The sequence below is a fragment of the Aricia agestis genome, chromosome 6, assembly GCF_905147365.1.
Source record: "Aricia agestis chromosome 6, ilAriAges1.1, whole genome shotgun sequence".
Classification (NCBI taxonomy): domain Eukaryota; kingdom Metazoa; phylum Arthropoda; class Insecta; order Lepidoptera; family Lycaenidae; genus Aricia; species Aricia agestis.
In genome coordinates, this window is record NC_056411.1 from 16,813,093 (window position 1) to 16,836,540 (window position 23,448).

A 23,448-nucleotide genomic window follows, 5' to 3' on the forward strand; every position below is an offset into this window, starting at 1 on the left:
TGCCCGCAACAAAGTTAAATAATGTTTCTAATCATTTTGTAAAATTATTGTTTGATTAACAGTGACATTAGGTGAAGGTGATTAAACCCAAAAGGTAAAAACAAAAATGTGAAATTGGGTGAAACAATGACATAAGGCAGATGTTTAAGCGAAAGTTTTCCTTGTTACACATTAAATTGACGTGGCTGTAATAATGCAATAAAATTTTACGGTGATGAAGCTGCTGGAATTGGCTAGAATGAAATAAACATATTTTTGACTCGCAACAGCGTAACAGGTAATTTACTTCAGTAATAAATGTCGCTGAGACCTTAAAATAATGCACATTAATTTTGTAATATTTACATGTTATGCATTTTATTCGTATGTTAATAATTAGATACCTACTTATATTATTAGAGTTCAATAAAATATAGTTAATATCAATGTTGATGTGCAAAATCAATGTTTTTGAGCCCAGATTTTTGTAATGTTATGGTTATTATAAGAATGTATTTATAACAAAATTGATCAAATAATATCAAAGATATTTCTACAAATACTCATAATATAACTTATAGGGCTAAAACATGCGAACGCCCTGTATAGGCACGGAGGGACCGCGACACAGGCTTATGAGTAGAGCAAGTTTTTGTTTCAAGTGAAAAGACGCGCGGAAAACCCGACTCCAAAGCCCAAAACACATTATGAAATCACTTAAATTCTTACTAATATACATACTACGTAAAAACTTACAACATACTACATGAGGTAATGTTATATCCGAAACCTTTAAGAAAAATATAATGTAGTATTGTTGTAGTCTTCTTCGTGCAAAAACGATTTTATACTTGGCGGATTTCAACGAATTTTGATATGATGATTTAGGCTCTAAATTAGCACATACTTTTATTGCTGCAGAAGTACACTGTTCCCGTATAATAACGTTTTTTTTTTTTTAAATGGTCTTTTTACTTGCTTGCTTTTTTGATCATTACATGTAATCGATTTCCATCAGGCGATCCTGCTCGTTTCCCCCCAAAAGACATGGCTAACTAGCCATGCGCTTGGGAGATGTTAAGGTAATGAAATAATGAAATAATTCTATGTTACTCGTATGTAAATAGACAGCATTAGGTTAATTGATTCAAATAATCACCCATTTGTTATGAAAACAAGGAGCTTTTACGAAAAAAAATATTGTTGCATAATATGAATACGCAAATGAGTTCACACAATATGATACAGACTGTTTATTATTTATTATTAGTGTACACATGCAGCCATAGAAAGAAAGAAGAGCCAAAAGATTTTTTTTTAAACTTGGGGGTTGTACTAATATTATATTTTAATATGATATTTTTAAGGGTTGAAATAGATGGCGTAAGTTTTTCTAGTTAAAAGATTTTCCCTTCAAGTACACGTCGTGACTCGTGACAAATCTTGAAAATATGAATTAAATAGTTTTGAAATCTTTGGGTTATGTTTTGAATACTTGTATTCAAAACATGAATTCTTGTTTCATTGCAAATGCTTAATATTTATTTTTATGCTTCTAGAATCTAGAGTGTAGAACTCTAGACAAACAGATGATAAAACCATTTCATATTTCACTATAAAACACATCGTCTCGGATTTCTTAAAATTAAAAATACTAGACCGACACGCTACTAGGCCTACAAGCGACCTATTTCTAGAATGGGACCTTGAGACAGTCGTCCCGTCAGGAGGGGACTTGAATGACAAGCAGGTAGCGTGTGAACACCAAAACACCCGATCCCACGCCGCTGACCGCTCAAGTGGTTTAGCCTTCTGCACTAGCCGTCAACTATAATCAGAGTAGTATTTGGCATAATAAAATATAATGACTTTTGCTGCAAAAAAAAAAGTGCAAAAGAACAAACGTCAACGTTGTAACTTGTAGCTTGTATCCATTGAGTTAGACTAGTGGAGAGAGCCTTAATATCAAGTTGAGTCCGACTTACTCGGTCATAACAATCATAAGTCATAACAAAGGAGTCGGTCTACATATTTCATGTAATTAAAGTGTTAATAAAGGTTGTAGTGAACATTTTATGCTAGGTATTGTTGAGTTTTGTGGTTCTGCAAAATAATAAATCATAAGAACGCCGTGACAAACACGTGGATTTGACATTAAATACGTAAGTTTTGAACAACGTTTTTTGGGCTTTTTAATCAATCGGTACTTTTGTAAGCTAAATAGATAATTTATAAGTTTTATAATCCCTTAATCGTGCTATAAAGGCATTAGTGATAAAAATTTCACATCAAGTAATAATTTGGCTACAGACTTTGCATAGCTTTTTACGTGTGATTAGGGATGCACATTATTTGAACTATTAATAGTTTATCGATATCATGAACTAAATGACTTTCTTTTCAGGATTATAATATGCTTCGAAATATTCAAGAAAATACTCGCACATTACTTCTATGAAAATAAGCACAAAATGGCCACGCAATGACGGGCTAACTGCCGCACTCAGAGTGGAACATTAATTACTTAAATGTAATTAATTCAAAATTTTGACATAAGCTCCATACATTATCTGTCAAACTCTTCATTTAATTGAAGGTTAATCATAGCATAATGTCTCTGAGTACGGCGGTAAGACTCCATCTATATCTCCTATTATATAATTTTTTTTTTATTTATGCTTGTAGCTGTCAAGTTTGAAAAAAGAACGTACTCTTTTTTATTTTTTACAGGTGAACTTTTTATTTTTTAATATCAAGTTGTCAGTAGTGTTTGGAAGTTATAACTAGTGCGTGGGTCCACTTAAAAAATGACTTTTTTGCAAAAATGTAAAACTGCAACAAAGTAAGAAGTGCTCGAGGTGACGAGTGGCTATCGACCAGCACCTACGTCGGGAGTACACGGGGCTCACGGCAAATAATGAACGGTTAATAAAAAAGTTTGTAGGTACCATTTTTAAGGTGCCATCGAAATTCTCCAATACCAAAATCATTTTCTCATACGAAAATATTTAACACGTTTAAGTTATTTTTCAGCTTTAAATAGTAATTACCTAGGTTCCTGCACAAAAATTTACTACAAAATAATATTTAAACACTAAAAAATAAGTATTTTGTAGTAAATTTACTACTAAATATTTAAACACTAAAAATATAGTAAAACATTAATATATATAAATAAATAGTAAATTTACTACAAAATATTTAAATACTAAAAATATTTTTTATAGTTTAAATATTTTGTAGTAAATTTTTATGCAGGAAGCTAGGAACCTAGGTAATTACTATTTTAAGCTGAAAAATAACTCAAACATGTTAAATATTTTAGTATGAGAAAATGATTTTGGTATTACGTATATATGAGAATTTCGATGGCACCCGGCCTCTTAAGAGATGCTTCTGTTATGATTTATGTAATGAAGAACATATTTCATTGATTTAAGAATAAGTTAAATTATCATAACTTAATCATCTTTAACTTAATTAGATGGTAGTTTTTATATTTAATTCTGCCACACTGACAATGTGCAATCCCTTCTACCATAGCCCCACTTGGAGTGGGGGTTGACGGGTAAAAATTGTGTATAAATACCCCAAGAGTGCAGTATGGTTTGGATTTTGACGACGGAATGTAAAAATAATTGTAAGAGGAATCTATGCCCGAAAGTGTACAATTTATAGTATTATATAATATCGCAGAATAAATGTATTGTAAATATTGTATGGAGTTTCTTATCACTTCAGCACGAATGAGCCGGTTGGAAGGGTCCAAGAACAACATATTTCCAAGTTTAATGGCTGAAGTTTTTTATAGTCACATAAAATTATCTACGTCTGTTTTCTAACAGGGGTTTACTAACTAAAGTCAAAAGGTGCATCTAATATTTAAAATTAAGACGGTAAATTACGTCATTATTTTGAACGTGCAACATAGATAAACTTTACCGATAGCGACTTGTTTAAGCTCACTGCGTCTAATATATTACCCATCCTTATCTACTTACACGCTTCACAATATGTTAAAGGGAGACAAACAGACAGGAACAATTAACTGTAATTGATAATAGCACTGCTTTAAACGAATAAACGCAGTCAATTGTGTCGACTGGCGTGTAGATAAAAATGTTTACAAACTCGATAATAACAGCCGTGTAACAAATCATAGCTATCTGACTACAATAATTACACTGTCAATACTCAATAGTTAGGCTTACCGCTTACCTACAACAAAACAGTAGTTAGTCCATAACGCAGTAACTATAATATACAAGGTGTAACAAAACTATGAGATAAAACTTTTTAGGGGGTGTATGTTTTCCTGACATATAGTTCATTGTCAAAATAGCAGCGCTGAAAGAAATTAGGGTTCCGTACCCAAAGGGTGAAAACGGGACCCTATTCATGAGACTTCGATGTCTATCTGTCCGTCTGTCTGTCTCCAGGCTGTAACTCAAGAACCGCTATAGCTAGACTACTGAAATTTTCACAGATTGTGTATATCTGTTGCCGCTATAAGAACAACTACTAAAAATAAAATAAAGTTAATATTTAAAGGGGGCTCCCATACAAGAAACGTGATTTTTTGGCCTTTTTTGCTCGTAATAAATAATGGTAACAGTTAGGCACTTGAAATTTTCACAAAATCCTTATTTATATTTGTACTTTAATAATTAATAATAAAATTAAAACAAAGCTTTCACTCTATACCGGTAGTCCGGTAGCGGTACGGAACCCTTCGTGCGCGAGTCCGACTGGCACTTGGCAATTTTTTTTTCTCTTTTGTATTGGAATATGGATGACACGCTTGCCCATACAAATAAAAAAAAAACTCTTTTAGCGCTACTACCTTCACAGAGAACTCTATATCAGGAACACATACGGGGTGTATGTGTTCCTGACATAGAGTTCACTGTAACTTTAAAGTATTATCACTTAATTTTGTTACACCCTGTATGTATTGCGTAATCTGTGGCAAGACTGACAATACAAATTGTATGATTCTACACTTAACGTTGAGTCTACTTTAAGGTACTTTTTGCGGAATAATTTAGAGGTAGAGTTCTACCAAGAACGTCTCGTAACTTACGACTACTATTAATCTATCGATATACAAAAAATCAGCTCGTTAAGGTTCCGTTATAGGGTTCTGTAATCAACAAAACTTGTTTGACTACTGGACCCTAAAACGGAACCCTAACAAGCTGATTTTTTGTATATTGATCCGTTAATAGTTATATAATTTAAGAGTAACATTGTCCTACAAATAGAATCCATATTTTAGGACAATCAAGTCAAAGTATGAAATCCTTTCTATTTCTGTTAGCTACCACTTTCGAGATTTTTCGCAAATAAAAATGTTTTTCGTCTTATTAAAATGAAGCTACTCACAAAAAATTAGCTTGATAGCAATAAAAAACATGTTCTAGGGCTCCGGTAATATGTATTTACAATTATTTCAATAATATAACCCAATCGTTTCCTTTCTCACTATGAGTTACCGACAAAGGTTTAACTTGACTATATTCTATCCTAGTCACGTCTTCAATCGACGCCTCGTATTTTGGGTTTCGGACAAAATCTGTAGCGAAGTATAGTGGCGCATGTATACGGGTGTATTAGCCGAATTTCCACGATACATTTGCAATTGTTATTAGTTCTGGGAGCCAGCGCGACGCCACCAAGGTCGGCTAGCTCAAATGTAGAATCAGGATGTCAATTGTTCTATATTTAAATTAGGTGTGCAGTTTTTTTAAATTATAATTGTTATCACTTATCAGCAAACAACGTAACATTCTCAGCCATTCTTTATTAGGTAGCTCTAGAATTCACAGCTTACCAATTTTTTATTTTTACATTAGGTCTGGAGTCTGCTGTTGTTTTTTAGAGTTCCGTACCCAAAGTGTAAAAACGGGTCAAAGACTTCGTTGTCTGTCCGTCTGTCTATCTCCAGGCTTTATGATCTCAAGAATCGCTATAGCTAAACTTCTGAAATTTTCACAGATTGTGTATATCTGTTGCCGCTATAACAATAAATACTTAAAACCAAACACAATTAATATTTAAGGGGGGCTCCCAAACAACAAACGTGATTTTTTTGGCCTTTTTCGCTCTATATCGATAATCACTAATAGGTAGGCACATGAATTTTTCACACATTATTTTTTATATGTGTAAGTACTTTAATATTTAATAACAATATTAAAATAAAATAAAATTTTAAGGGGGGCTCTCATACAAAAAACACAATTTTCAGCCCATTTTTGGTCTGTATCGGCACGGAACCCTTCGTGTGCGAGTCCGACTCGCACTTGGCCGAGTATTTTATTATTGTAATTAGCAGACAGCATACCACTTTAACTTGACTATATGCATGCATCTATAATTAAGGGCAATTTCATTCTAATAAGAATATACTTGCTTTGTTTCGCATTCGACAGAAAACTACACGTGTTCATAACACTATAATAACTAAGCATTACAAAGTTAATATTTTTAACTTTATATATTATATTTATACGCTTAGATCCTAATTTTATGCCTTAGGACGATAGTCCGTCAAGAAAGTGAATAAATTAAAAAGTGACAACATCGTAGTGTCATCCCTTTATTCTTAGATTGATTTGAAAGGGATGACACTACGATGTTGCCACTTTTTAATTTCTTCACTTTCTTGACAGACTATAGTATAGAATAGGACAGACCGCATCAAGATTGTCAGTTGACTCACGTAGCGCACACACTGCTGCACTGTAGACCTGATATTGGTGCAACGTGATCTACATCATTGTATCTCAACATTCAGTATAAAATATAATAGATATATAGGTAGGTATGTCAGTATTCATAAGAAAATGATGAACTTCGACCATGATAGTCCACTTAAAAAAAGAAGGTGTAGAGTGCGTGAGCTGCAACCTAAGCAATTTCTTCAGAAATGTGTTTAGGATGTCCAGAAGGTAAACATACTAAAAGTCCCCGCTCCTAAGGGTGGAGCCGGAGTGGGGGGCGGGGTTAAAGTTCCCAATTTTTAGTTTCTTGCTCATATTTTTAAAACGGTGCGTCGCGTCGTAGAGAAAAAGTGTACCAGTAGGTATTTAATAAAAAATAAAAATTTAATTTTATAATTTGAAGTTTTGAGCTGCGATTCGCTTGTTTAGGAGTTTACCTACGACTACGTTATAGCATGGCTATTATGAGGTCAAATAAAATTATGCCAAGATAAAAAAAAAAAAAACAATAATAGAGATTCTAGTATACAAGTATATTTATTATTATTAGGTATATTTATGTTAAATCGCAGTGGGTCATCAATCATCATGCTATTCGTATCAGTCATAATTATTATTGCAATGACATTATATGCTTAAAATATATATGGAGTTTAATGGAGATAATGTCTGTTTATATTAACCTGCAAATTGTAACAACATATTCCAGGAACATGGCGCCTTGAAAGTTCTTAACGGGCTTACGCGGCGACTGTTCAAAACTCGCTATCAACAACATAAATCCGTATTTATCATACAAACATTCTTCTTTCATGGGCCTATGAGTATACCCTTTGTTTTTGCCCCCAGGGTCAGGAGATATTCAGCTAATAGGCTGATAACTGATGAGAGGAACCTTCAGTATCCTGTGACCTCGGGGCATTGATAAGGATTGATTTAAAGATTCTTTCAAAGACCGACTGTCAACAGCTAAAGTGCTTTATGCAGCTTTTTAGCTTACGATACACTGGGAACTGATGGAATTTTGAAATTGTTTATTATTTATTATTAATTTGATAATATGTGCTGCACTATAATATTTGAGAAAAATATTGTGTGTATTTTATAAACTCCAGGTTTGTTACAAAGCAACCACAGAGTGTTAATTCTTTTATTTATATCATCAACAGGAGATTAAAGTAACTCGAATTTTTAAATCCCATCTAATTTTTGGGCAAGATATAATTTAATTTTTTAATTCTTATCCACTATATAATCACAGCTAACATTAAATTGACATAAGCCGACCAAATGACGTAGGTCTTTCAACTGCCTAGGAATCAATTTCCTCAATGGTACGTCGAGAAACTTCCATGAAAGTCATTTAAAGTAACCCAACCAAAGGGAACCGTTAAAAAGCGAAGTACCCAAAGGATGCTAAGCTGTTTCTGAAGGAGTCCTCAAGTTCTTTTCACGGCTTTTGACAATTTGCCAAAATTTTCGTCAACTCAAAACTGTACTTAAACCATCAAGTCATTTCCGCTACTAAAATAACGCCCTTTCCAAGAAACATTTAAATATTTATCTTATTTAAGATTCGTTATCATTTATTTCCAAGAAAATATAATATGTGGTATTTTTTATTATTTAAATTTCATTCATTCACAGAATCAATTTAATAGTTTATTAATTACTCGTTTTTCATTTGATGACACCATAATAGGCACATTAATAGTACCTAGCTATAGGTACAGAGCAGATATGCCGTAGAAATATAGCGACTGACTCGAAACAATAGAATATTTATTGAACCCCAAAAAATAGTTTTTATTACGATTTAACAAAATATAAATCAATTGTGTAGGTACATTGTACACCGTTATTACATGGAGAATGGCACTCTAGCCGCAAGCTCGCGTCTCGTTGATTGGGAAATAAAAAGTGAACATGTCAAATTGACGTATTCTTTTTTTAATTTCATCGGTTTTCCCCGCTGAAACAAACGCACTCGTTCTCAAGGCTTTATGGTCGCCGTGTACTAATTAGGCCCTCGTAAAGTGAGGGTCCGTTGTCGATCAAGGGATGGATTGTCACCACGTCGCCAATAATGTGCACAGTTTTATGGATACATCACTCGAATCGAATAAATCACGGAGAGATAGAGCCTACGCTTGCTCATAAAAAGCTTGAACATAAATCGCAAGTTTTATTTCGATCGTTTCAGTCATTATGGTGTGACAGAATTTATCATCGAATCATTGGCTTATGTGTCATCAGAAATAGTTAAATATTACTAGCAAATAGCAATAATTTTAGCACTTATCCAGTCTTTCTGGGTAAGACCTTTTTATTTTTAATGTTTGAATTTCGAAGCGCAGTTTTTTTTATTGGCTAATGGCCTATAAAATTATTATTTTTGTTGAGTGCAGAACACACTGCACATGTCATGGTGTTAAGATCCTGACGCAGCAAGGTCGAATGTGTCAGACGGTCGTATTCATTTATACCTATTGATCGTTATCAAAGTGACGATCGAGAATCAGAATATGATTGGCACTTGGAAATGGCCAGCAAGTGACACATTCGGATTGCCTTTCATTTATTAACCGACTTCAAAAAAATGAGTCTATCAATTCGGCGAGTATGTATGTAATATTTTCAGAATTGCCCAGTTTTTGTATGTTATTCTATAACAGCTTCTGGGCAAATGTTCCAAATTTCAAAAGTGTATGTACTATGTATGTATGTATGTTATTATGTTTGTGCACGCATATCTCCGGAACTACAAGTCCGATTTAAGTTATTCTTTTTTTATTATACCAGGCATTTTTCAACTTAGGGAATACTGCAAGTTTAATCAAAATCGGTTCAGTAGTTTTTGAGATAGGGAATTTGAATTCTTAATTACGTACAATTCGATGTCGGTTTTAATATTTTTAAAGTACAATTATTCTCATTAATCTTAAACTTTAACAAATAATAATAGTACCAATGTGTCAAAATGTTTTCGTTGATTAGTTTCATAAAGTTAACTTTAGCAAAATAAATAGGTTGTATGTATAGGTCTACCAGAATCTGATGGCAAAAAGTGAGAAAAGAAATTGACTCTAGTATTGCTAGAGTCAATCAAAAAAATCAACACGTATTGACGGGTGATTTGAATAAATAATTTTGATCCTTTTTTTTCCTTATAGAGGCTGATTCTGTGTGTGAAACATGCAAATATAAAAATTAATCAAATGATCTAGAATATTTTTGAAAATCTGTCATCAAAATTTGCCATCAGAATTTAGATCCTGGTAGACCTATAGTTATGTCTATTGTGGACTGTGGTATAGAATAAAATTAAATAGTGATTGATGATGGGTTTCATTTTTGCGCCAGTAATTTTCTTAAATATTTCTTAATCTAGTATTATATAATACAATCTACAATAAGCATGTTGCTAAATAATTCCTCAGCTCATAAACTAATAAAAGTCTTTTTGAAAATTTACAGCAAGCGTGCCTAACTCAGCAAATACCAAATACTGAACCGGGCATATCGGTCGTCTAATAATTAAAGTCAAGTTTAAAATATGTTATAGGACTATAGACGTAGACTGACTGTAGAATGTATTCTATAGATAACAAAAGTACAGTATTTATAAACTTAACAAAACTTTAGCTAAGTTAGTGTTTCCAAACATATTTTTAAACTAATTTAAACATTTTTGAGAAACTAAGCGCCTACGTCTAACTAACCCATTCTTTAGGCTTTGAGTAAATATAAGGGTTTCGTTTTTTGCCATTTGGCTACGGAACCCTAAAACAGATCTGTAAGGAACCGTACGTATCGTGATAAAACGTAGCTTTATGTCTCTGTGGTCTAAACTTTATGCCTATCAGTACCAAGTATCATGAAAATTGTTCGTGTAGTTTCAATGCCTTTTGACCTACTACAACCGTTGCTAAATATCGTAAATAAATGGATCTTTTAGCACAATTATAGTTAAACTAGCCATTATAATAATTTATTTAATTGTTATTGACATAGCCGCTGTGCATATTCATACATGTTCACAGTAACAGCGTTTTTTCCCCTGACCCCTGTTTACACTCCATACTAGTTTATGGATTTATTGCCATATACAGATGTCAGATAGTTTTTATAAGTAATTGTTTAGAATGCGTCTGCCTGAAGGCACAGAATAGATAATAGTACCTTAAGGTACACATTGCAACGTGGCAAAACATCGCCATGCAGTCTTAAATGAATCATTCAAAATTCAATTCAATGTGTAGTGAATAAAGTTCAGTTTGAGGTTTGAATTGCTAATTTAAAATGCATTGAATAAAGACGTGTCGTTTGAGATAATTTGAACATCCCCAAGTGTAACTATTTATTATAATTCGTTTTAATCTAATTGTAAACAAATCGGCATATGTGCTAAATAAATTAATTTTTAGGGTTCCGTACCCAAAGGGTAGAAATGGGTCCATGTTACCGAGACTTCGATGTCTGTCCGTCTGTCTCTAGGCTGTAACTCAAGAACGGTAATAGCTAGAGAGTTGAAATTTTCACAGATATTTCCATTGCCGGAAATAAAATAAAAATTAAACACTTAAGAGGGGCTCCCATACAACAAACGTAATTTTTCAAACATTTTTTGCTCGGTATCCATTATGACAACAGGTAGGTAGGCACTTGAAATGTACACAAATTACTCAGCTGTATTTATACTTTAATAATTAATAATAAAATTTAAATAAAATTAATAATTAAGGAGGACTCCCATACAAAAAACACAATTTTTTACTATTTTAGCTCTGTAATGGTACGGAACCCTTCGTGTGCGAATGTAACTCGCACTTTAGCTGATTTTTTTAAAATATTTTTACTTAGTTCACGAATTTATATTTAGAATATTTTAATTTATACCTAATAATAGAAAAAATTTCATTTCGAATATTCAAATTTGGAATTAAACGAACATCCATACTAATATTATAAATGCGAAAGTGTGTCTGTCTGTCTGTCTGTCTGTTACCTCTTCACGCCCAAACCGTTGAACCGATTTTGCTGAAATTTGGCATCGAGATACTTTGAGTCCCGGGAAAGGACATAGGATACTTTTTGTTCCGAAAAAATGTACGGTTCCTGCGCGATATACGAGTTTTGACGCAACGGAGCTGCGGGCGTCATCTAGTATTATAATATTATCGTTCAATGTAGTCGCTGGCTTTTATTTGAGTTAAGTATTACCGTATATTTTTTTAATAATTAGTAAAAATAAAATATGCTTATCATGGTATACCTATTACCGCAAGATGCTACTTAATCGAAACATTTAGCTGGATATCTGGCAGGCAAGTAGAGAGATTAATGCCGTGGTCTCGCTAAAGCTTACCTACATGCTTTTTTGTAGATAATTCAGCAATTATTTTGAAGTGCATCGTGGGTGAGCCATCAGGGGATTGTATTTATAGTCTGACCAAACATATTACGTAGATTATTAGGTATGTGTATGAGTTGGTATTTATACTTAAGTATATTTGTGTACCGCAAGAGAAATTGTTTATAGGCAGGTGTCGTTTAAACTTGGACGGGTTTTATATTAATTCAGTCGAGATCTGTCGAATTGCTGAACTTGAAATACAATCTATCATATTTCACAGAAAGTACACTTGACAAGGAAAAACCCAAAACAACATTAAAATTAGGTAAATAATTTTGTCCGTCACAATATAATGCAGATGTAACAATTGTTACATTATACCACTCATTTATCATAATATTAAATTATCTTATCTTTAGATGCAATTATTTATCGCGCGGGAATGATAAGTTTTTTCAGGACAAAAGTATCCTATAAGATGTCTTTAATCCCGGGATTCATATTATCTTCATACCCAGCCTAATCAGTTCAGCGGGTTGGGCGGCTTGACAGACAGACAGACACACTTTCGCATTTATAATATTAGTACCTGGATGACCGAGCTTTGCTCGGTATAGCAAACTGTTACTTGTGTTACTTAACAACGCCATCTGCTGGTCGTTAAAACAATTAGTTGCTCTCATAATAGTACCTATTATTATTCGCCAATAGATGTCAGGAAGAGTCATATTTTTCAGTTTATCGATTATCGATAAAACGCGAATAAAAAGACATTTTCTGAAAATTATTCTTAGCTAGATCGATTTATCGCCCCCGAAACCCCCTATATGCTAACCAATTATATATATATAAGATTATTATGGAAAATAATAGTAAACATCAAATCCTATTAATATAATTTTTCATCGCATTTTATAATAGCAGACCAAGACGGCCAATCAAAACGAATTGAATTTCTACCAAACTCTATTTTCTATTTTCAATAAATCGCCTGTACTGTCGCAAGCCATTAATTTAGTCTAGCTAATTCTAGTTTACCTAACCGAGCGCTGAATTTAATATTAAATTGATATTATGCGATTACAAATCCGCCATTATGGCCATGTTGACTTATTAGAGGGGACGCCAACTTGCATCATCTAATTATTACTCATATTTAGTCAATATTGTTTAAAATAGTATTTAACAGTTTAAAGACAACTAAAAAAAATATATCTTGAAATATTTTACCATACTGGAATTATTAATCAAAATATTTAGAAAGGAAAAGTTGTCCGTAACTTTGCTGCGCCGAAATTCGTTTTACTTTTTCATAGACTAAGGGCCTGTTTTGCCACTTCCTGATAAGTGCCGAATGGGCTATCCAACAATTAACTCGACAGATGAAGTATGGAGAATCTGTCAAAAAAGTTGTGAATAGCATATTCGGCATTTTGTCAGAAAGTGGTGAAACAGGCCCTTAGAGTAAAGCGGTGCCTAACATACATACATAGACAAACTTGCGCACATCTTAATTCTTGGTGTAATGTAAGGTCTTATCATAACTGCCAAAATATTAAAAAAAACAGCTTTACTTATAAAACTGTTTTACGTTATTAATACAGTTTAATAATAATATAACAACAATAACAAATGGAAGATGTCTCCAATCTCCACTCCACTTATAACTGTAATAAACAACATAAATCATACACATGTGTTGGGCGCTTAATAGCTGCGTGTAATGGCGGCTTAAACGTTCATATATTTTGTTAATGTATTTAATTGGCAAATCATATTACGTTTGTCACTGTTTATTTATTGCTAGGTGCAGCTTCATTTAAGCAGAATTTCAACGCGCGGGAACCTTTCATTTTTCCGGGATAGCAAGATGGCCTATGAACTCATTTCTCGCATCTCCATACCAAATTTCAGCAAAATCAGTTCAGTTGTTTGAGCGTGAAGAGGTAGCAAACGGACATACACAATCTTGCATTTATAATATATATATAGTGTGGATGTGTCCTAGACACCAATGTATTTTTTTTATTGTTGCTAGTGAGAGATCCATTATAGCTACCTAATTTTATTAAGGGATATTATTATATGCACATCAGAATAATTTTTCAGCACACTAGGTAACTCCGCTAATTAACTGAATGCATACCAGAAAAACTAATGCTGATCAAAAAAAGCAATTGATTAACTGAACATGTCCTTAAAAAAAACTTAAACATCATACAAAACGAGACGACCTTTATAACCGAATTCACGCCAAAAATATGGTTCATACAACGGATATATATATTATTTGTAAAACGAAAATTTAAATTGTTTATCAAAAATACTAACTTGCACTCTAAATTGGACAATCTTACAACGGAATTTCTAAAAACGATATCGAAACATGCACCACAATAAAATAAATTTCTATTATCAAAACAAGTCTACAAATTGACAAATCGTGCAACTAAAATATTTTTAACCTAGCTTTATTTTCTTTTTGTTTCTGTTTTACTGAAAAACATGTTGGGGCCTCCTCATGTAACGCCGCACTCACTCCTTTGCACTAGCTCTTTACTCTTTAGCGACCACAGATTTTTGGTAATTATGATGAGATATGGTGAAAGATTATAACATTCCAAACTATATAATTCAAGGTTTCTTGATAAAAATTATGAAAAATTATCAAAATTCACTACTGTATTGTAATTGTATGGGTTAATAATTTATTAACGATTCTTAGATAATTAATAGCAATGTTGGCCCAATACGACTTGATTGGGTTAGGTTAGTTTTTGTGAACCACCCAGAAGTAGGAGCCCCGCGTAGTGGGGCTCCGTCGACTCATAATTGAAGCCAGTTGTTTTTTTTTTCTTTTTTTTTCTTTAGTAGCTTGCAAACCCCTAGAGTGCAATTCCTAAGCCGAGGCTTAATTATTTTGCAATATATCGGTAAGGAACCCTTTGTGCGCGAATCCGACTCGCTCTTTGCCGATTGTTTATTATTATTGTTTATAAACTGAGTTGCCATTCAGTGTGCCAAAGTTTAGTCCATGTTAAGTTGCACTTGATGATTTTTGTGTTCTTAATTATATGAACATAACAGATTAAATTGGGTTTTATTTAGAATAAATGATGTTCCTAAAAGTAATTTAGGTAATGGTTTTCCTTTAAAAAGTTGTAGAATGTTTGTTGAACTAAGGAATTGTTAGATATACTATTTTAATAATAGTTATTCGTTCAGTAAAACAGTTTTGCAAATAACTTTAAATAGTACGCTTAAGTCAGTATTTTTTGTGAAACTTTCAAATATTTTGATCGAAAAAAATAAATATACAGATATTGATTTAAATACATGCCTTTTATAAATATTCAATCAACTTGCATGTGTTCTAATTGATTTGAGTTCTATATTTATATTTGGTATGATAACAGGCGCACTTTGTCGCGTAAATTATATGCTATTATAACAATTTATATGTTGCTGATAATAATTCACACAAACAAACATTTAATTAATAAAGATGGCCCACCAACAAACTATTTTATTCTGATTGTATAGGGCGTATTATTTAAAGGTCGGAACAGAGGGAGCTTGTGCCGATACAGTAAATCCGACCAAAACCCGACATGTTGCACACGGTGTGACACGTCATATCAGAATATTGACAGACATTGTCAAACGTTGAACAAAACTTTTTGTTTAATGTCTATGTTGTCTATGTATACTCTAGCGAGAAAACATTGCAGTACCCTACGAATAATAAAAACTAAGGAAAAGTAACTCCGACAAAAAACATGCTCCACAATACTTGTCAAAAAAGTGTACCTTAGGTACACATTTCAATACATTTGCAATATTTAGGTGACCTTGAGCGGTACTAGGCTGACGTTACATGCAGACGGATCGAAAGGAACCAAATTTAAAACGTTAATAATATGGGAGTTACAATTCCTTAGTTTTTATTATATTCTATTACGGGATTTGGCTAGGCTACAAATATTAATTATATAAAAATCATTCCAAGACGTTATGAAGAATCAGCTTGAAGATGACAGTCAATATTTTCTTTTATAATAATAATATAACGTCTTACTTAGGGGTAGTTAATTTGCTTTTCTACAATTATTTTTTTAGTAATTTTCACTTGTCTATTTTTATTATTAAGTATTTTTTACATTTGTTTTGTTTCATGATAATTATTGTCACTTTTATGCGACAGATATAAGACAGCTAGAGTCGCGGACCAAAGCGGATTTCGACTTTCGATCCTTTAATTAGTAATTTACTAATTAACCGATTTCAGGGTACAGTTGAAAGAGAAAGTGGTTTTGCTTGTTAAACATTGACTGTACTTTTGTAAGGGAAAATATACAATTTATATCTTATATCTTTAAACGAGCAATTCTTGTATTATATATGTATATCTATAATTAGAATCTCGGAATCGGCTCCAACGATTTCGGGGGCGATAAATCGATCTAGCTAGGAATCATTTTTAGAAAATATTATTTAATTCGTGTTTTATCGAATACCAAGCAAAGCTCGGTCAAATAGCTAGTATTACATTATATCCATACTCTTAGCAATATTTACACAATAGATACGCCGTATAAATTTTTGTATTTGTCCGATATAGTGGAAAAGTTGTTTGACAGACAACTACAGAAAATTGAGTCGGTTATTTATTGTGCAACTGTTTTTGTGAATAAATAAATGACCCGGCAAACTTCGTATTCATTTCCTCAGAATATAATAAACCTCTGGATTTCCACGAATATTTCAAGAATAAAATAAGCCAAATCGGTTCAGCCGTTCCCGAATTTTGGCAACACCAACAAATTAAAAAAAAATATATTAATACCTTTTTTATGCAGTATTAGGTATAAGTGTACAGTTTAATGTAGTACATACATACGTTATAACATGGTGTTCTAGAGTATCTATTTTTCAAAGAACAAAGAATATTAAATTTTATAGGTTTTTTATTATTACTGCGCTTCTTACATGTTGCAAAACATAGGTATGAAATATAATATTCTTAACAATTTTATTACATAAGTAAATAAAATTATGATGTACTTACTAAGCTATATTTTATATTTTTTGTTTCCCCATATAAAGGTTTATTTAAAGGCCATAAAGGTACTTAGTTTTGAGTAATCTTACTAACCAAAAGTTTTTACGATTTTATTTATTAATAATATTTTCCAGTTATTGTTTTGTTTTTAAAATAATATTATTCAGATACATTCCAAAAGATAGAAGGAACTCCAGAATAAAAATATAACATGTTATAAAGAATTTTGATAGATTCATGTTGCTCCTTAATTTTAGGAAGACTTGTAGAGTTCCGACTCTACAATTCTTCCTAAAATAAAAAAAAGAACAATGAAACACTCGATTGTTCTAATTTTAAAAGGGCACTTTTCGTACAATTTTACGTCAAAACAGTTTTCCTTTTTCAAATTTTGGGCGCTTTGATGTCAAGTGTTGCCCTTTGGAGTTTATCACCCCTCCAAATTCCGTATCTTATTTGTCACTATTAACGACTTGAGAAGTTTAACTTCGTTTTAATTTGATTATCAACTTTTGGGTCGTGTTTAAATGCTATTGTTGTGATTGTAGATAATAAACATTGCTTCTTAGGTTTTGTACGTTTTGATCAAATTTTATGAAAATAATACGGTTGCATAATTACTTGTAGTATTTGTTACAGCAATTGCAAGCAAGATTTAAGTATATTTTTAAATTATTATTTACTTGATACACTGCTTAGGCACAGAATATATAAATTATTTGTTGTACCAAGTTCAGGTTCATTTCTTGCAAACTTACAAGTTTTCTTGTTTTATTTATATATTGTTTTATTAATATAGGTAGGTACATACCTACCTACATTGATACGTATCAATAAGTTGTGTTTAAGTGATTTGTAGAATTAATAGTAGATAAGATTTATAATTTTTATAGGTAATCCATTTTCTTCAGAGTAACAAAAAAAGGAAAATAAAAATGTAGAGTACTTATGTTAAATTAAAAAATATCGACATTTTTAATTTTAAAGCTCTGTCAAATTTTAAACTTCAGACAAATTAAGACTGAAAGTTCTACCTTAGCAAGTCCAAGATTAAAATAAGAAAATTCTTATTTAAATAGAAAAAATACGTGTTAAGATCAAATCAAGTTATGTCATCATAGTTCCATAATTTATAATAATCTACATTTAATTAAACACATTCAAGTATATGTAGAACAGTGGCATAAAATAAGAATAATTATGAGCATAGTCAGATAATTATTTACATAGGCCTATTAATTTAGTCATAAAAATGTCTATATTACTATCATACATATCAGCTGTGCTATTGAAATGGAAACAATTTTAGACTGGGCATTGCACCTCTGAATGTTTTCTTTTTAACAGGTCTACCGGATCTGAGTACCTAGTAAATAAACAAACGTTGAAATTATGACAACAGAATTATAGAGCTAAAATATTATCTGCATCTCTACATTCTTATTAGAAATCAGAAAACATTTTTCTCTAAAAATGCTTATTTTATGTTTAAAACAGTCTCCAATTGTTTAATGTTTACAAAATTTCTTGAGATAAAATTTGTATTTTAGATGCATTCATTTACATAAATACTTTAATTAATTAAATAATAAATTTAAGCTTGTTTCTTTTATGTTTTATCTATTTTATCAATAATAATTATCTCTAAAGATTCGTATCACATGGAAAGATCTTGTAATTTAAAATTTTATAGGTTTTTGCACAATACCCTTGCTCTACATTTTAATTCCTGTTTTTCTTTTTAATTTTTTCTCATTAGTTGCTGTATTATTTTACTTTAAAAATAGTTGAACGTGCATATAAATCGGAAAAATCTTTGTCCACAGCTTGTGCTACTGTGTTTTGCGTTTTATTTGCAAATATTTTAGCGTTGGAAGGCGCTAATGAGCCGACGGATGTAATGATGTGGCGAAAAATGCGCCTAAAGCTGTGTCACAACCCTCCTGACGGCCTGTCAGCTGTCCACCGACTACTGTCTTAGGCCTAAACAATAATCTAGTTCCTATTACGTCATAAATTAATAGAATATTCTAAGATGTCGACTCTATAATGACTCTACACCGCAGGTTTTCGGTTATTAACCGGTGACTCTACCTTTCTGGTAGTAACTTTAATTTTTGCTATTAAATAAATACAGCACCTAAATTAGGCTCGACAAATTACGTTAATTAAGACGGAGTATTTGTAAACGTTAATGACGCTAATATATTTTATAGGTCTACTTGGCCGACAGGTCCGTATCTGATCTCGGAACCGGCTCTGAGCGCCTCTACCTCCCTAGCTCCTACCGAGTACCCGGCTGCTCCGAATACGTCAGGAATATCATCTCGAGCTACTCGTAAACATTGTCACGCCGCGGTTGGTCGCGAGTCCTAGAGCCTACCTTGGTCCGGGGTCCAGGTCCTAGCGTCACACACAACACAGCACCGCACCACACGGCCACATCGCGGGACCGTACTGACCTGCCGCTTTTGGTGATCACCATCTCGGTGCCCAGCTTGTGGAACTTCTCCCAGAGGTCCTTGCCCTCGAGCGTGACTTTGGGGTCGTCGACGACGCCGTCGTCGTCGGGGGGCAGCGGCGCGTACGGCGGTGGCGGCGGCTTCAGCAGCGGACAGGGCGCGGACAGCGCGGCAGCAGCGGCCAGCGCCGCGGGCAGGTACGGGGGCGGCGGCAGCGCGCCGGCCGTCAGCAGCGCCGACACCGAGAAGTCGCTCGGGCGCGGCGCCAGCAGCGGGTGGAAGGCGACGGCGTCGCGCCGCTCTGCGCCCTCGAAGCGCATGCCCGCGCCGCCCGGGGCCCACGGCGCGCGATCCACGACCGGCGTGCCCGTCGGCTCCAGCGGTCGCTCTCGCGCCCGCTCATGCAACGTCCATGACTCGCCGGCGGCGGTCGACACTCGCGCTGCGACGGCGACGCTCGCTCGCTCCGTGACGACACCCGCTCGCGCGGCAGGCGTCAAACGACTGGCCGGCGGCGGCGCCGGGCCCGACACCCCTCCCGCCGCGGCCAATGGCGCGGCGCGCGGCCCGCCCCCTGCCCGCGACCGGCGGGCGGGGCCGCGGCGCCGCGAGCCTTGTTTTTTCGTCGCGGCGAGGTGTCCGCCGCCGCCACACCTCGCCGCTCGCGCCGCGCCCGCGCCGCGCCGCCATCGCCCGCCGCCCGCCGCGCGAGCGCGCCCGCGTCGCTAATCCGGTTAATGCGGCGCGGGGGCGATCCGCGACCGCCGCCTCCTTCTAATTGGACACGTTTCCGTTCGTTCATCAATTGAGCTCGTTACGGGCGATATCTTTTGTGCCTAGCGCTGGGCCGGCCGGCGCGGTGCGGCGTCCGGCCGCGTCTCCGGGTCACACTGTTGACTCGTGTTGACCTCACGCCGTCGCCGCCGTCGACGACGTCGTCAGGTGGCGGTCGGCGGGCGCGGCGTCGCCTACGCTTAAACTTAATTAAACTCTCGGCGTATCTTTAGGGGCACATAAAGATAGGGAAAACCGAAAATGATCGGTTTCGTAATTCTCGTATCGTCGTTCGCCGTTCGGTGTGACTTCGGTAGCTCGCTGGTGGTCCGCCGTGGGTGGAGGTTGTATATTTTCAGTAATGTGTTGATCGTTTGTCATCTTTTGTTAATAATGTAATATACAGCCGTAGCCGGTAAAATATAAACTGGTTTAGAAGCGGTTTTTAAATTATTTGCGTCAAAATATTATAAACTTAGAAATTTGTTAGATACCAAAATCTAACTAACTACTAGTGGGTGAAAAATATTTCATAATACCTACAAGAATTGGCAATAATTTTAAAAATATGAACACCATTTAATTCTATATGAAATATCTTTAGCTAGGTATATAGCTAAACTTCTCACAATAATTAGATATTACGTATTTGATGACTCAACAATGTAGAGTCATATTTTTAAAATTATTGCCAATTCTTGTAGGTATTATGAATTATTTTTCACCCACTAGTAGTTAGTTAGATTTTGGTCTCTAACAAATTTCTAAGTTTATAATATTTTGACGCAAATAATTTAAAAAGCAGCGACATGTAGAGTCTACATGTCGCTGCTTTCAAAGACATTTAAATAACATACCTATTATATAACAGTTTTAAGAGAAATTTAAAAATGACTACTAGCTATCTTGTTGGTATTAATTTTTAAGGGTTCCGTACCCAAAGGGTGAAAACGGGACCCTATTACTGATGAGACTTCGATGTCTGTCCATCTGTCTGTCTGTCCGTCTGTCTCCAGGCTGTATCTCAAGAACCGCTTTAGATAGAGACTTCTGAAATTTTAACAGATTGTGTATTTCTAGTGCCGCTCGCGATATAACAACAAATACTAAAAACAAAATAAAGTTAATATTTAAGGGGGGCTCCCATGTGTCATTTTTTTGGCCTTTTTGGCTCATAATCTATATTGGCAACATGTTGACACTTGACATTTTCACAAAATCCTCAATTATATGTGTAATTTATTTTTCAATACTAAAAATTAAATAAAATTTATAATTAGGGGGGGGCTTCTATACAAAAAACTCTAATTTGAGTTCCCTACTTTCGCTCTATAATAGTACGGAACCCTCCGTACGCGAGTCCGACTCGCACTTAGCCGATTTTTAATTAACTTTAGTTACGGACATGTTGAAAAAAGCTCCAATAACTCTTTTAAATATTTGTTTATTTTTTGACTTCACAATTATTATTATTAGAGAAGACTTTAATTTTGAAGTACCATGTTTTTGCATCTATTTATTTACTTTTTAATGTCAATGTGTCAGCAAGGACACAAGATATTATGTAGAGTCCATTTTAAGGATCAATCCAATTAAAAAACATGTTTTTACAAATAATATTTTCTTCGCGTATGATTTAACAAGTTAGTAGAGACAAACAAAATACATATTAAGAATATTTTTTGCTAAGAAGTCAAGTATTTGTGTAAATATTTTTTTCTTTATTATGAGCTACTTAATATAATAATAAATTACTTAATTGTTAGAGCTCACGAAATATTATATTTGGTGAGCTATTTATCACAGAAAAGCTCAAGTTTTTCTCCTGTAGATTCAAAGTGATACAAAGTATTACAAAGTGATACAAATATTTTACTACTGCTTATAAGTTTAATCTCCTTTTTGTGGATTTTTACGAGTACTTACCTAAACTCTTTAATAACTTGTTAACCCGGTGAACTTTGTATCACTTCCCTTCTGATATAAACCTCCCCTGGACTTTAGCTAATACTTATTTCAAGACTAAAATTAGCCAAATCGGTTTTATTTATATACATAATCGATATAACACACAACACCAGTGTATTGAAATTAAAATTAGCAAGTAGTTACTGTACTAAAATATTTTATTTATACTTTAGAAAGTTATAATTTCATAAAAGGTTTCTAATGTAGACCGTATATACTTTTTTTCAATGATGATTTGAAATTTATGTCTATTTTTGCATGTTCATTTTTATTTTTACGAAATACGGTCTTTTTTTTTTATAAAATAAGGGGGGCAAACGAGCAAACGGGTCACCTGATTCCCTACATTCCCTACCCTCCCCTACCCTCCCCTATTAGGGGAGGGTAGGGGAGGGTAGGGAAGGGAATAGGGTAGGGGATTGGGCCTCCGGTAAACTCACTCACTCGGCGAAACACAGCGCATGCGCTGTTTCACGCCGGTTTTCTGTGAGAACGTGGTATTTCTCCGGTCGAGCCGGCCCATTCGTGCCGAAGCATGGCTCTCCCACGTATATTTAAATACATTATAAATAAATTCACAAGTCAGTCACCTAGTCACAGCCGATTTACCGTGGGTAGATACATTTTAAAAATATTTATTTATTTCTTCCAAAATATACCTATCCACGGATCATAAATAAAAAAATACACAGAAAGATAGTACGATAATATTATTGATGTCATTATTTTTATATTTTTTTACTACTTCAATTAAAATGTCGTAATACATATAAATTTTTAATTATTTAATATTTTTCAAATGTATTTTTATGAGGCTTATTCAGTTTAAACATATTGTGTATATTATTATTTTGGGCATAATTTAATACGTGTTTTATAAAAATAAATGGGTAGGCGTGTGTACAGCTTTAAATTATAAATCCTTAGGACAATTCCATTTATCTATTATGTGACGGACTCTGCATTTGTTACGTTTAGAGTTTTATTTTGTCATTTTATATTATCGTTAGTATTATGTTGTTAATATCAATTTAAGGCTTTGCAGCAGTTTAAGCAAGTTAACTTTAACAGAAAAAAATTTAATACTTACCAAAATCAGGTAAATTATTTTTTTCGTTTATG

The 23,448-nt window shown here is 34.0% G+C and overlaps 2 protein-coding genes across 7 annotated transcripts in view; one reads left to right on the top strand and one right to left on the bottom strand.

Moving 5' to 3' along the window:
* LOC121727870 (T-box transcription factor TBX3) overlaps nucleotides 1–20,074 on the bottom strand; it is a 106,843-nt gene extending 86,769 nt beyond the window's left edge. For all 6 annotated transcript variants that reach the window (XM_042115915.1, XM_042115913.1, XM_042115912.1 and 3 more), the window contains exon 1: nucleotides 19,585–20,074. In XM_042115915.1, coding sequence (XP_041971849.1) covers nucleotides 19,585–19,904 — 320 coding nt within the window. In that variant the 5' untranslated portion in view covers nucleotides 19,905–20,074. The remainder of the gene's footprint in view (nucleotides 1–19,584) is intronic.
* On the top strand, nucleotides 19,903–20,313 carry LOC121728229 (CDK5 and ABL1 enzyme substrate 2-like). The gene has a single exon (XM_042116370.1). It carries the CDS (start codon nucleotides 19,903–19,905, stop codon nucleotides 20,311–20,313), a length of 411 nt encoding a protein of 136 aa, XP_041972304.1.
* The last annotated feature ends 3,135 nt before the right edge of the window (nucleotides 20,314–23,448 follow it).

Excerpts from the sequence above, each read along its gene's own strand:
- LOC121728229 (XM_042116370.1), top strand. The coding sequence starts at position 19,903 with ATGCCCGCGCCGCCCGGGGCCCACGGCGCGCGATCCACGACCGGCGTG.